The 15,276-nt window shown below is 37.6% G+C and overlaps 1 protein-coding gene across 5 annotated transcripts in view; it reads right to left on the bottom strand.

Moving 5' to 3' along the window:
* Nucleotides 1-861: 861 nt before the first annotated feature.
* Nucleotides 862-15,276, bottom strand: part of SNCA (synuclein alpha) — a 130,542-nt gene continuing 116,127 nt past the window's right edge. For all 5 annotated transcript variants that reach the window (XM_067736967.1, XM_067736966.1, XM_067736965.1 and 2 more), the window contains exons 5-6: nt 3,602-3,682; nt 862-1,446 (exon numbers count right to left, since the gene is read on the bottom strand). In XM_067736967.1, the coding sequence (XP_067593068.1) occupies nt 1,414-1,446; nt 3,602-3,682 (114 nt within the window). In that variant the 3' untranslated portion in view covers nt 862-1,413. The remainder of the gene's footprint in view (nt 1,447-3,601; nt 3,683-15,276) is intronic.

Raw genomic sequence — 15,276 nt, 5'->3', positions numbered from 1 at the left:
CTGTGCTATACAGTAGGACCTTGTTGTTTATCCATTCTGTATATACTAGTTTGCATCTGCTAACCCCAAATTCCCACTCCATCCCTCCCCACTCCCCCCCTCCCCCTCGGCAACCACAGGTCTGTTCTCTATATCTGTGAGTCTGTTTCTGTTTCGTAGTTAGTTTCATTTGTGTCATATTTTAGATTACACAACATGATATCATATGTCTTTCTGACTTACTTCAGTTAGTATGATAATCGCTAGGTCCATCCTTGTTGCTGCAGATGGCATTACTTCACTCTTTTTTATGGCTTATTGGGTTGGCCAAAAAGTTCATTTGTGAAAAACCCACACAAACATTTTGGCCAGCCCAGTATATATGTACCACATCTTCTTTATCCATTCATCTGTCGATGGACATTTAGGTTGCTTCCAAGTCTTGGCTATTGTGAACAGTTGCTATGAACACAGGGGTGCATATGTATCTTTTTGAAGTATAGCTTTGTCTGGATATATGCCCAGGAGTGGGATTGCTGGATCATATGGTAATTCTATTTTTAGTTTTCTGAGGAACCTCCATACAGTTTTCCATAGTGGCTGCACCAACTTACATTTCCACCAACAGTGTAGGAGGGGAACCCACTTTTTTAGTAGGGTCTCTTAAGGTACTAGTGCACATCAGAACACATTTTGGGCAGTGGTGCTTCAGGGAATTCCCACAGTAAAAGGTTAATGTTTCATCTCATCTTTTTAAACTGCTCTAAAATCCATCCTCCTTCAAATGGCCATCAAGAACTTCAAGTTAATCGTGTCAGCTCTCATTGCATGTTGTTTATAAGCATGGTTTTATTATTCAAGTGAGATGGGCTAAAAATAAGATTTTTGTAATGAGAACATTTTATTTTAATTTTCACCATTTATATACAAACACAAGATAAAACACATCACAAAACTAACATTTTATAGTTAATATTTATAGGTGCATAGTTTCATGCTCACGTATTTAAGTATTATATGTATTAAATTTCACAATACATCAATATATTTAGAATCATTAAAAGACACCTGAAAATCTTATAATATATTATAGTAAATCACTCACAATTTTTCAACATCAGCAACGAAAACTTAGTGGCGATTTAGAAATAAGTGGCAGTCACTTGGGTGTGTTTAATTTAATTTAACACTTTAGATTTGAAGCCACAGTATCCACAGCACACAGAGACCCTGCTATCATATATTAGGTGGGAGGGAAGCACCGAGATGCTGAGTTGGGGCAGGTACAGATGCGCCAATCACTGCTGATGGAAGACTTCAAGACACACTGAAAACTTTGAGAAAATGTCATGACTGGGCACGTTGGAACTGAGCACTGGTACAGGGTGGTACATCTGTCAGCAGATCTCAGGAAACTGGGAGCAAAGATATTTCTTAGGCTTCAGGTTCGTAATCCTGATACCCTTCCTAATAATAGGAAAATCGGAAAGACAACACGAAGTTTTAGTATAAGTGACCAGTGATCAGGACTTTAGGGCAAAAATGAGATGGGACATGGCTTGCCACTTTGAATAAAGGTTATAGTCTTAACAGTTCTGGAACTATTCTGCTACATCCAGTATAATTTTCTTCTTTTTAATAGTTTTGTCTTCCTGTCAAATATAAAAGTGAATTATTATTCTTGTGATCAGCGTTAGGGTGTCTGAACTCTACTTCCACATGCGCCATTTAATAATCATATGACCTCGTCCTGTAGGACACAGTAGCCGGTCTATCTTATCTGGCTCTCATTTTCTTCAACTAAAGTGTTAGTTTCTTTCTAAGAAATCACCTGATTTGGTTCGACAACATTTAAAGGCAAGTCACATTTTCTCTCCTTTTACTTTCCCAGTTGGGAATAATCATCTTCATCTGTGGCTTCAATTATTACTATGTCAAAGCTCCTTCTCTCTCCCTAGAACTTGGATAACATAGACAATAAAAATATTGATGGTCTTAACCAAAGGGGCCAGATTAGTCCTCCTAAAAAACAACTCTAATAATAGCAGGATCCTGCTTAAAAACATATTTCCAATAACTCAAGCTGCTTTCTGAATGAAGTACAAACTTAAATGGCCAGGCTTTTACAGTACTTTACAATTTGCCTTTGACCCATCTCTGCATCCTTCATCTGTCACTCTTCTCAAAGCTTGAACCACATTTAATTACTCACTGTGCCTCAGACATATCCACATGCACTCTCAGACATGTATGCCTTGGAGTTTTCCTTGTGTTAGAATGTCCTCCCTTCATTTTGGCCTATCATAGCTCCCACCCCTTCCCACGCAGATCACTACCACCTCTGCTATAAAACTTCTCCTGACTGATCTAAAGAAATCTTGTAAAATGTTAACCTTTTCTGTGCATCGTGTATATTTTTGCCCCTGTGATGCCTGGTGCATAAGAGGCAGTCAATAATGTTTGTTAGGGGTATCACGATGAATAAATGAAGGGATGCACTTGTATTTGTTTTTCAAACCTACTAGACTGTAAACTCCTTGCATCCGGGTACTAGCAGTTACTCTTCCTGTATTTCTGTAGTGTTTATTAGCATTGTGCCGTGTATAAAAAGACCCCCAAATATTGGTAAAATTAATTAGGCAAATAATTTAAACTCAATTTCTGCAAATGGAATGATTATCAGTATGCCTTGTAATAATGCCATGAAGAAGAAGAATAACCTAACTACAACACACTTTAACTCAGTTTTTAGTGGTGGTGTCTGGTTTCGATATCAGGGTAATATTGTTCCCACAGAATTGGTTAGGGCGTGCTCCCTCTTCTATTTTTTTGGATGATGAGTTAATTGGCATTAATTGTAATTAGTGGTATTTTTCCTTTTTTAAATGTTTGGTAAAATTCACCAGTGAAGCCATCTGGTCCTGGAATTCTCTCCTTGGCTGGGTTTTTTAATAATTCATTCTTTTTAAATTAGACATGTATTCAGATTTTCTATTTCTTCCTGAGTCAGTTTCATTCATCTAAAAGTATTTTCTAATTTCTCTTGTGATACCTTTTCTATTAAAGAAACTTACTTTCAAATTAAAGTGTGCTGTTTAAAATGTTAGACTGATCCATTGCAAACTATGCATTTATCATATTTCTACTCTCTAATTTTTTTGAGTAACTTTTACTATGCAAACATCTCACTAGAAATGGATGGCAAATAATAATTACTACCTTTGGCATTTAGTTGATTTCTCTAACTTTCCATTTTGGCATTTGTTTTAGAAGGTAAAGTGTCTAGTAAAATAATTCTTCAATGTAGGGGCCAGCAATCTCTTTCTGTAAAAGGCCAGGCTGTAAATATTTTAGGTTGTGTGGGCCACATACTGTCTCTATCAGTGCTGTTGCCTTTTTTTTTTTTAACTCCTTACAAACGTAAAAACCATTCACAGCTTGAAAGCTGTCCACACAATACACGTCCTGGATTTGGCTAACTTGTGCATCTAGAGAGTAAGTCATTCTCTTTAAGCACAAACATCAGGGAAATCTGACAGTGACAGATTTGGGTTACTGATTATTGGACCCAACTTGAACTCTTAAACTTTATTTTTGGAGTTTCACGTGTATAAACTCTTACCTCAGAAGGCATTTCATAAGCCTCATTGTCAGGATCCACAGGTGTATCTTCCAGAATTCCTTCCTGGGAGGCTCCTTCACTCTAATATTTAAATGAAAAGCATTCAAAGACTTTGAGGAGGTACCATTATTCACTTCTAAAAATCACAACCATATTTTGAAAAAAATCTTATATACAGTATGGAAGGGATGTAATAAAAACGGCACTCCTTAGTGTCACTGCTAGCATTCTAAACTGTACAGTGCCTTTGGTAAGACATTGAGGCAACAGGTGTTATTAACGCTAAAAATGTACAATTTTTTGGCCAAGTAATGCACCATTCGGGAAACAGTCCCAAGCTAGAGAACAAAGGTGTTTCTCACAGGATCAATGACAGAGTAAAAATTGTTAACCTAAATGCTCAATGGATGGTGAAGAATTAGGAAAATTATCATTCACCAATTCAATAGATTATTAAAACATCTATTACTATGACATAAAAATTATATAAAAAATAAGAACCTCTTTAGGATACAATGTTTAGCAGTATATAAATGTTGTTGTATATATTATGGATACAGCCTAGGTAGACTTCAGATACAAAGGTGAAACAGATTGGAGGAAGGCACAACAAAATATGAAAAGTACTTTTTGTTGGGTAGCTATGCATGTTATTTTTACCTTTTTGTAAGTTTTTAACTTATATAACCATTTATAATGTAAAAGCATACATATTTTATACTTTATTTCTAATAACGGCAAAGAAACAAATTTAAAAAACAAATTTCAAGACTGAAACCATACATATTTGGCAGAAGAAAACGCAACTATTTGGTCAGTTTTCCAATTATCTCTCCTTAGGATCCCACAAATTCAACCTGTTGTGATCATGGTTTTATTAGTGTTCTTCATTAAATACCTTTTGTTGCTTTGCATTTATTCCAGAAAAGGAATTGTAAAAAGAGGTGACTGAAAATTAAAAGAGCAGGGAGGCACTGTGAGTCTATATGAACTTGCTCAAGGATATCAAATAGTCCCTCAGTCAATGTGGCTTCTGTTTAAAACTATGCCTGATGTAAATAACATCTCCCCATGTCTTCATCTTGAAAATACAGGTAGGGAAAGGGATAAGGAAATGGGTGATGGTGAGAAAACGTCAACCTAAAGCTCATTCTTACATTAGCTGGGCAGAGAAGCTTATAGGTCATCCACCTCTGCCTAACTCCTGTTTTATAAATTTTAAAAGTCCAAGTTAATTATAAATTAAATAAGATATAAACCATCCCCCAAATAGCTGACTTCTAAACATGGAGTAAAGGTACTGTTTCAGTGTTTCACCTCTTGGTTCATGTCAAGAACATAGGTTCTGCTGATTGGTGGTTAGACACCAGGGCTGTAATATCACAAGACTTGAGTTCAGATCCTAGCTTCTACAGATTCTAGATCTTTTGTGATGTTGAACAAGTTTCTTAAGCTTTCTCTAAGCATCAAATAGCCTTAGTGATAAAATGGGGCAGCAATAACTTTTTTAAATTGGGAGGAGCCAATGACATCATTAGTCCTCTCATTAGTATTTAGATAACTTTTAGTGATAGTCAGGTATGAGGAAAATAAGGTAAATTTCCTGTTTCTTTGCATTTTAAGCTTTTAGGGATTTATGTTTCTAACCTAATTTGTTAAAAGATTTTGATATAGACTGGACAAGTAAATATGCAGAACTGACTTGCTTTCTATCACAAATGAGGTGCTAAGACTGGTGAATGTTATTGGATATGTGTGTGTATGTGTATTTGGGTGTGTCTGTTGCATTCTTCAAAGGTCATCCAAGTAATGGTCAATGTTGCTGGTGAATTCTTTGGCTAGATTGATCATGTATTGGGATCAAGTAAAATCCATCCCTATTAATTTTAAATAATGACTTACTTAGGTTGCAAGTACATAATAACTGCTATTTTTTAAAGTATACGTATTTCTGAGCATGTATTTACCTAATCTTTAAAACCATACTCCAAGTATCTACAGTTTATAAAGTAAAATATGTATCACTTGTGGGTAAGGATTTGAGAAGCCACAGAGGAAATGCTAATATAATATTTAAAAAGAAGTCAAATAAGTGATGAGACAGAAAGTCAGCTACAAAAGTAAAGACACATAAATAAATGGGAAAAAGAGGAATCAAGTGCAATATAAATACCAGGATGGTCAATACGTATCAACATGTCACAAGAAGACGCCTATACTTTCAGGCATCTTTACTCACTAAAGGAATAAATATGTGTTGTTTTCACAAGTTTGCTAGACTTTATGTGTTGTTCTCTGGTGAATGAGATTACTGATTTCATTAAGATAAAAATACATTAATATTCATAAACTATCATTAAGGTTTTAACTGTATTATATGAAGTGGAAATAGCTCATAGACCTCCCACGAGGCAGGCTATCCTTAGCCACATCTTGCCAAGGAAATTTGGCTTCAGAGGTTTAGTCATTTGCTCAAACTAGCAGAGGTGACTCCAGACTCTGTGCCCTTAACCACTATCCTGAGCTTCTTCTCCAAAAGAATTCTGGCATTCAAAATGTTTTCTTTAACTAGCTATAGATTTCAGAAACTGAGAAATAGGACATTCTCTCACGTCCCTGACTGTGCCTTGCCTATTCCTTTAAGACTCAGTTAAGAGTCTATTCCTGCTAAACAAAATTATCTTATAATTTGGTTGCTGAAACCCATCAAAGAAGTTTATTCAGAAGCACTGTATGCTCTATGGGGCCATTATACCTTTCATGCTATAAAAGTTTACCCAGAAGGAAACAAACAAAAAGTATTAGTTAAAGCACAAGTGAGAACTGCCTTTGTTTATCAAAACATTGATGAATTCTCTAGTGTGTAGAAAGAAACCACCCCAAGAGCATGGCTAGAGAAACTAGTGAGGATTAAGGAAATGGTGGGGATGAAGTTGCAGAATAAAAGAAAATTACTCAAAATCCTTTAAGAACAGAGGAGTATGATATTCAATTTCCTATTTTTCTATCCAGTCTTGTGCTGCAATGTAATTTCACCATCCTACCATATCCTTCACACATAGCCTGTTGGCCCTAAATATTCACTAAAGTGCTACCCAGTGGTCAGAATAGGATGCTGCAGTACGAGGAAAGCACAGCATAGGTAAGGAGATGGATTATATATATAATGGAAGCAAGAAATTAGAACCAGAATCGACCAGGAAAAAATGCAATCACAGGAAAACCATCAAACATGTATCTTGCCTTTCCTGTACGAACTGTACCTTAGCACGTCATTGGATGCAATCAGCAAATTTTGGACTGTGGGAAATGATACAGGACAAATAACTACTTCAACAAGTAAACTGCAAGAAAAACAAAAGTTTGGGGAAACATATAGATTAAAGTGGACTTCAGAGAGCATTCGAAAATTACAACTTAAGAACCTTATTTCACTCTTATTTGGAATCCTGTTTTGAGAAAAGAGAAACAAATATGAGATGGGGGAATTTAAACACTGACTGGATATTTAATTAAAGAGCTCCTGTTTACTTTTAAAATGTGATATTACATTTGGGTTTTACTTAAAGTCCATAAACTAAAATATAATAATCAAATGTTTTTAGATCAAATAAGATATCTAGGCATTGCTTGGAAATTATCCAGGTTTGGGTTGGGAGAAATGAATAGGCTGTAGAAGAAACAGGAGTCTATGTGGTGGTGACTGGTTGCATTTGAAGGGGAGAAAGTGTGGCAGGTAGATTAATTTGAACTGAAGGCAGTCGAGGCCCAGCAGACTCAGGAAGAGCTTTTTACATCCTCCATAACTGCCCAAAAGAACGTAGATTAGAGGCCTGTACCAGAAAGAGAGCTTTCACCAGAGAGAACTTTTTGTTTACCTGAAAGCGTCATCTATATGGCAGGGAAGACATCTGATTACCAAAGACCTGCTCATCTCACCTTCCTGTGAGTTGCCCTCCTCCCCTCTGAAGCTTGGGCCCCATCCCATTCTTCAGCTCAGGGTAGCATATAAACCTCAATTGCCCGACTGCCTTTGAGTTCCGTATCTTTGTGGGGCTCTCAAACATATGAAATTAATTTGTTTTTCTCCTGTTAATCTGTCTTATGTCAATTTAGTTACGAGACCAACCAAAGAGCGTATAAGGAATGAAGGGAAAATCTGTCCTGCCCAGTAGTTTGGTGCCGAATGTGGGGCTCTCCTTTGGCTGGACATTGCTTGTTCTGGGGTTGCTGCAGCTGAGAGATCCTGGAAGCTCTGGTAGAAGGTACGAATTCTTACCACATCAGTCTCCTGGATCTCTGCCTGCAGGATCTGGTGGAAGCAAGAGTGGGGAGAATCCTTTTCCTTTTTCTAGATTTGATTAGCAGGAGACACTATTTGTGTGAGTCAGTTCCTTTGGTATAGTGACCCTGGTAAAGATTTGTTATGAGTATTCTTGCTTTCTATTGATTCCTTTCCTCCTAGGTCACTGTTTTCTTTTGTCTTTTGTGTTGTTTGTCATAAGGAGGAAAATCATAGGGTTGAATACAGGCATAGGTCCTATAAGCTTGTTGTTTGAGCTAGGCTTACAGACTGGTGAGTTCATGATTCTCATGAGACTGGCATCTCTTTAGACAAGCTTTGCTGTGGTTCCCCTATATTAAAGACAACAACAACAACAGAGATGAAGGATTCTTTTTGTCTTGTTCAGCCCCATCTGCCTGTTTTAACTTCCCTTTCCTGTTAAGATCTGCAGAAAGCACTCTGTCCAGATCCCCAGGCCCAGGGTATAAAGATTCCTTGTGTAAATCATGAAAGCCAGGAGGTGAATTTAGCAGAATCACTTGGGATGGGTGGTAGGGCTGGCTTCGCTGCCCCTTACAACTCCTTGTACTTTTCCATCTACTTTTCTGATTACAAGACCCTGTAATCAGGTTCTGCCAGCTTCAGGCTTTCCTATGCAATGTCCCTCGCAAATGTTTTCTGGACCCCCAATGCAAGAATTCACGTCTATGGATGGTGGTAGTTCTGTTAAATTACAAAACCCTTTTACCTCTACTTTCAGTTCCTACCAAATTTAGGGAGGAGTTAAAAAGATTAATGTACATTCACAGTCCCACTTACAGCTGCCAAGGTGTGTTTTTCCCCTCCATAAAAATTATTTTGGATTATATATAATAAAATTATGTTGTAGTTAACAGACAGCTCCTGGCAGTGGCGGGGTGGAGGGGAACTCTCACAGAAGAAGCAGAGGACCCAGGCCCTCCTGTAAATAATCAGGAAATGGATCAGTTTGAGGCCAATATTCAGGGGCCAACAGAAGCAGCAGTAGAAGTTTTTTCCTCCTGACGTGAACTGGTCCAAGACTGAATTGTACATTCAGGAAAAGGAAAACATTTGAAGGCCTTCGTTAAAGACTTTTTCCAGACTTTTAAAAGGCATACTGTATTAAACCCTGAAGCTCCGTCTTCTTTGGAAATCTCCCTGATATAAGGAAGCAAATTAAAGATAAAGTAGTTGGATGGGTGGGCCAGCCCCTTGACAGTATTCAGGCTGCAACCCAATCTTTGAGGAATTAAAATCAACTGTCCTTATCTTGCAAACCTTTGCAAAACCAGAAATGCAGCTCTAGAAACAATTCAAAACACACCTATCTTTACCATCCCCCAAACCTCCCCAATTCATCTCAAAATGCTTGCACATATTGTAAAAACTCAGGACATTGGAACAGAAGTGTTCTAAAAAGAAGGAAAATAGTAATTACCCTAGACTTCTGATAATTATAGAGAAACATATTCCAAAACTCCTTGGAGACAATTCACATTCTTTCTTTGTCCCTTGAAGATGTAAATCTTCGATGTCTTTGAAATGTAAACACCCCAAGGATATAACTAAAAACACAGCCCACCATCCTCTGAGACTGAAGTAAACAGAAGCGGGGGTGGGGGGGAGGCTTTTTAAAATAAAACACAAACTGCTATAAAATTTCCCTTGCGGAAAATTTAATCCACAGCTTCCATAAGGTTACTTATTTCGGACAAATGAAAGTCCTTGCCACAAAAATTAGTAAAATGCTTTAGCCATTTGAGTGGTCACCTTCACTTGTTCCATCTTCCAGAGACACAATTTGGATTCAACTGTTATTTACGAGCTAATGAGTTGTATTGTTGTACCTGATTCTTGGCTAAAATTTAGGGTCCCTGTTGGTATCTGTGTGTTTATATATGTCTATGGATGTATGTTATGTATATATGATATATTTCTACCTCTGGATGGTATTGCCAAAATTAGTTTGCCCAAAAAAAAAAAAAAAAAAAAATTAACTGACTTTGTTTAACTGGCTTAAAGAAAAACAGGCACTTACCAATTTAAATATTTTTAAACACTCTGAAGTATAATAGACACTAACCCAAATGCTTTTCAAGTTCATGTGGTCTGGGACAATCTTTGGTAAATAAAAGCTAGTTTAAGTTTGTTGGTTTAATTAAAATTGGCATGTCTTTAGAGTTTTCAGCATTAAATATAATTTATTCGACCTAGGTTTCCTAAAAGTCAAATAAGCTCATGTGTCTCTGTTACAGAATTTGTCAGAAAGAAAAATAACCTAAGATGATGGCTAGCTGCTTTAATGTCTCATGACATTTTATGAGTAATCTAAATATGGCTGTTAAGAACAAGTGAATGAAATAATTTTAGGGGAGATAAAAATTTTAAGTGAACTTTTCAAAAATAATTATGGTTTATGATATGTCTACTTAAATAGTTTTCTAAATCTCTTTGGTAATTTAGAGTTTTGCTATGTTAAGTTAAAGGATGGAAATTCATTGAGGTCATTTCCAAATAAGATAAAATACAGAACATAGATTTATCCACTTTTGGCTTCTTATTACAGAGAAACTAAAGATACTTAGATCTGTCAGTAAAATGTCTTGTGTCACATTAAAAAAAAATTGTACTATAAGAAAGCATATACTTCTAGAAATGATGAAATGTACTCTTAAATTTGCCAGTCTGTGGAATGATAGTGTGACAGTTCACAATTGCTTACTTAGTTTTCACTAGATATTAAAGTTTCCAAGAGTTAAGAATTCTAATTAATATACATAATTGAAACTACTAGAAAGAAAAAAAACTCTGTATGCAAGGGAATAAGATGTGTTTTTGGCTAAGAAAAGGTATGAGGTATGGAGATATGTTTTTATTAAGAGAAAAAGACTAATTTTGTCCTAAAATAATTATTTCAGAATGAGAAAGCAGAAAATAAAAGACAAACTAAGTGGATATACAAAGTTGGGGAGAGAGGGAGGGAGGGATAGGAAAAGAGAATTTTGCCTTGTGTAGTCAAACTGGCTAAAATTGAATGCATTTATTATAAATATTTAAAAAAAATAAGCTTTAATAACAATAGTTTACTTATATTTGTGTAAAACTAAAACTTGATTTTCTTTCATCTGCAAGAACAAGATTTTCTTAGACTAGTCTGCTCTTCATAAGATTATGAGAGGTTAAAGATTCTGTATTTTATCAAAATAATTTATTGTGCTTCATGTTCTCTTTATCAAGTCTTTGATTACTTAAGAAAACAGTCTTCTCTATTAGAAGAACTCATTTTTTTTAACAATTATATAACTTTCTATATCTGCCTGCAAAGTATTTTGTTGTCACTTTGGTTAAATGGATTGACTAAATATTGTACCACAATGACCTATGATCCTATTTGAATCCCCCAAATCAAATTCTAAATGAAATCTTTTTGTCCTTGAAATAATTGGGATTTTCAAGAGGGTCCCTGGAACATCTCAAAAGATTGGTTCTCTCACCTTATATTTAAAAAAAAAAAGAGAGATGTTAAACTAGTTAAGTTTATTTGATGTTTAATTCCATGGCAAGTATTGTCAGGCAAGAAGTACCAACCCTTCTTTATGTTGTATTTCTATGGATGTATGTCATTAATATGTATTCCAGAAATTGTACAAAATTCCTAAAAATGATATGTATTGTTTTCAGTCACAATTCCAGTTATTATTTTAAAATGTTGTATGTCGGGCTTCCCTGGTGGTGCAGTGGTTGGGAGTCCGCCTGCCGATGCAGGGGACATGGGTTCGTGCCCCGGTCCGGGAAGATCCCACATGCCGCGGAGCGGCTGGGCCCGTGAGCCATGGCCGCTGAGCCTGTGCGTCCGAAGCCTGTGCTCCGCAACGGGAGAGGCCATAACAGTGAGAGGCCCGCGTACCGCAAAAAAAAGAAAAAAAAAAGATGATGTATGTCACAAAAATAATCAAATTTCCTTATTAACTGCATTATAATGAACTCTCATCAAATCTTTAACTGTAACTTTTCTTTTGTCATTTACAGACAGTTACTCTTTTACTCTGATGCTCTGGAAAAGGTTTCTTGCAAAAGTGCTTCACCTTCAAGAAACTCCTGGAAAGGAATCTAACAAGTACAGGTTTTTGATAACTTTCTGATCATACCACTAAACTGGGTAAGAATTTGCATTAATCTAATGGAGAAACTGACGGCTTCATAAAACTGCTAACAGAAGATCAATATCAGTAAGAATTAATTACAGGGGAGTGAATGACTGATGAGGATGAGAACAACTTTTATGACTTTTTGTTTGAAATATTCTTGGTTCCTTGGTTTTGTTTTTCTAGATTTAAGGAAACCTTTTTCTTTCTCTCTTAAGCTATTAGCAAGTTGGTAAATATACCTTTGTGAACGAAGATACAACAATTACTCTTTCTCACTATCTGATCCCTTCAGAATTTGGAGACTCTTAGTGAGTACTCTTATTTTCATGGCATTACAATTATTTGCATAAGTTCAATAGGAATCTGTCCTCATAACATGACACAATTGGAAACATTGGTTATACACCAAGGCTTTGACTGGAATGTCATATTTGAGAATGTGCACAGCGTCAGATATGACCAGACAGGTTTAAGGAACTAAGGTTGACTTTATGGAGCCAATGATGCCCCTTGAAAAACCAGCCTCGTACTTTCCTTACAGGGTTCCTGGAAGCCGTATCAGATGAGTAAGGAAAGTCACTTCCTGGCAGGTGCAGGAACCTCAAGATATCTTGGGGACCTCCAGAGGAGAAGAATTACCCCGAATGTATCGGTACTGCAGGCAAAGTCTGATGGTAAGTCCCTGGCTTGGCTGCCTAGCCTCCAGAGGCATTTAAAAGTTAAATCTGAGATTCCTTATGAAAGGTTCCAACAAAGCAGATTTAAAAGAGCCTATATGGTCAGCCACTTGTTGCACTTATGTAAATAATAAGGCCAAGTCTGTTGAAACTAGACTTAATTTGCAGAGACATTAGTCTTACCATGGTTATCTTTGGTAGAAATGAAGCTAACTGTAGAGAGAAACATCATGTCTCAGTAATATACCTTTGTGGATATCATATTCTAGTGCTGTTAATTGTCTTTGAGGTTTTGTTTTCTACCTGTAAACTGGACTGGATCCTGAATTCTTCTAGTTTCCTTCAATATTTGGCTAAAACTCACCAAGCTAATAGTTCCAACTTTTACCCACTTCTTGACTTGGAATCACTATGAACAAAAACTGCTCTCTTCCTGAATCTCTGCAAACTAAATGTGAACAACTTGATATAAACTTCCCAGAAATCATCACAGCAGCTCATGTGTAGATAGCCTTTATGCCTGTTGCTGTGTGGGCGCCTCAGAAAGTTTACCTGAACACCCAATGCCATCAGAAATATTCAAACTGCAAAAGATGTTTTGGCCCTGACAGCTAGAAATCTTCTTAACTGGCTGCCCTTAGGACTCAAACTGGGTTTACAGTCTGCTCCAAACAAACATTAACCTTTGTTTTTCTTTTGTTTCCACAGAAATGCTTTTTTATTGAATATCTAATTGCTTGCACAATATAGGCCTAACTGTGGGAGCCCAATTGCATCACTGCCTTCTGAAATGAGACAACTCTTTAACGGAATTGACCTATTCTCAGGACTCAAGACACTGGTTCAGTGAGAGGAGCAATCTACCAGCTCAGCTTCTGGACTGTGAAACTTCTTGGAGAAGTTTTAAAGGTGGGACTGACGAGGAGCAGAATGTGCCACCCCAAAATGTGCTACTTTGGCAGGTAGATTATTTTAAGCTGAAAGCAATTAAGGCCCAGCAGACTCAGAAGAGCTTTCTGCCCCTGCCCTTAACTGCCTAAAACAATTTAGACAGGGAGGGGAGGAGACAAGATGTGGACTAGAAGAACTTGAGCTCACCCCCTCTCACAAAAACAGCAAAATCACAACTAACTGCTCAACAACCAACCATCAACAAAAAAGACTGGAAACTACCAAAAAAGATAGTCTACATCGAAAGATAAAGAAGAAGCCACAACAAGATGGTAGGAGGAGCACTTTCGTGATATAATCAAATCTCATACCTGCCAGTTGGGTGACCCACAAACTGGAAAATAACTATATCACAGAGGTTCTCCCACTGGAGTGAAGGTTCTCAGCCCCACGTCAGGCTCCCCATTCTGAGGGTCTGGAATCGGGAGGAGGAGCCCCCAGAGCATTTTGCTCTGAAGGCCAGAATGGCTTGAGTGCAGAAGCTCCACAGAACTGGGGGAAACAGAGACTCCACTCTTGGAGGGTGCACACAAGGTTTCACATGCACTGGGACCCAGGGCAAAGCAGTGACTCCACAGGAGCCTGGGCCAGGCCTACCTGCAAGTCCTGGATACTCTCCTGGGGAGATGATGGGGGTCAACTGTGGCTCACTGTGGGTGCAGGGACACTGGTGGTGGAGGCCCCAGAGAATGATCATTGGCGTGATCTCTCCTGGAGGTCACCATTTTGGCACCAAGACCCAGCCCCACTCAACAGTCTGCAGGCTCCACTGCTGGGACACCTCAGGCCAAACAACTAATAGGGTGGGAACACAGCCCCACCCATCAGCACACAGGCTGCCTAAAGTCATCCTGAGCCACAGCCACTTCCAACACACCACTTGACCCAGCCCTGCCCACCTGAGGGGCAAGACCCAATTCCACCCACCAGTGAGCAGGCACCAGAAGCAAGAGGAACTATGATCCTGCAGCCTAGAGAATGGAGACCACAAACACAGAAAGGTAGACAAAATGAGATGGTAGAGAAATATGCTCCAGACAAAGGAACAAGTTAAAACTAAGTGAAGTGGAGATAGGCAATCTACCTGAAAAAGACTTCAGAGTAGTAATAGTGAAGATGATCCAAGATCTTGGAAAAAGAATGGAGTCACAGACCAAGAAAATACAGGAAATGTTTAACACATTATTGACTGGGGGATTTTTACAGAAACTAATGCCTGTGGCTGTAACACATCTCCGGTCAAAAATGTGTTGACAAAGAGCTAGAAGATTTAAAGAACAAACAGAGATGAACAATATGATAACTGAAATGAAATGAAAAATACACTAGAAGATATCAATAGCAGAATAAATGAGGCAGAAGAACAAACAAGTGAGCTGGAAGAGATTGGTGGAAATCACTGCCATATGGTGCTGGCATGAAAACAGAAATATACATCAATGGAACAGGATAGAAAGCCCAGAAATAAACCCATGCACCTATGGTCAATTAATCTACAACAAAGGAGGCAAGAATATACAATGGAGAAAAGACAGTCTCTTCAATAAGTGGTGCTGGGAAAACTGAACAGCAATATGTAAAAGAATGAAATTA

Source organism: Pseudorca crassidens, chromosome 4, assembly GCF_039906515.1.
Source record: "Pseudorca crassidens isolate mPseCra1 chromosome 4, mPseCra1.hap1, whole genome shotgun sequence".
Taxonomy (NCBI): Eukaryota; Metazoa; Chordata; class Mammalia; order Artiodactyla; family Delphinidae; genus Pseudorca; species Pseudorca crassidens.
Note: the sequence above shows the minus strand (reverse complement) of the source record. Positions and strands in the feature narration are given on the sequence as shown.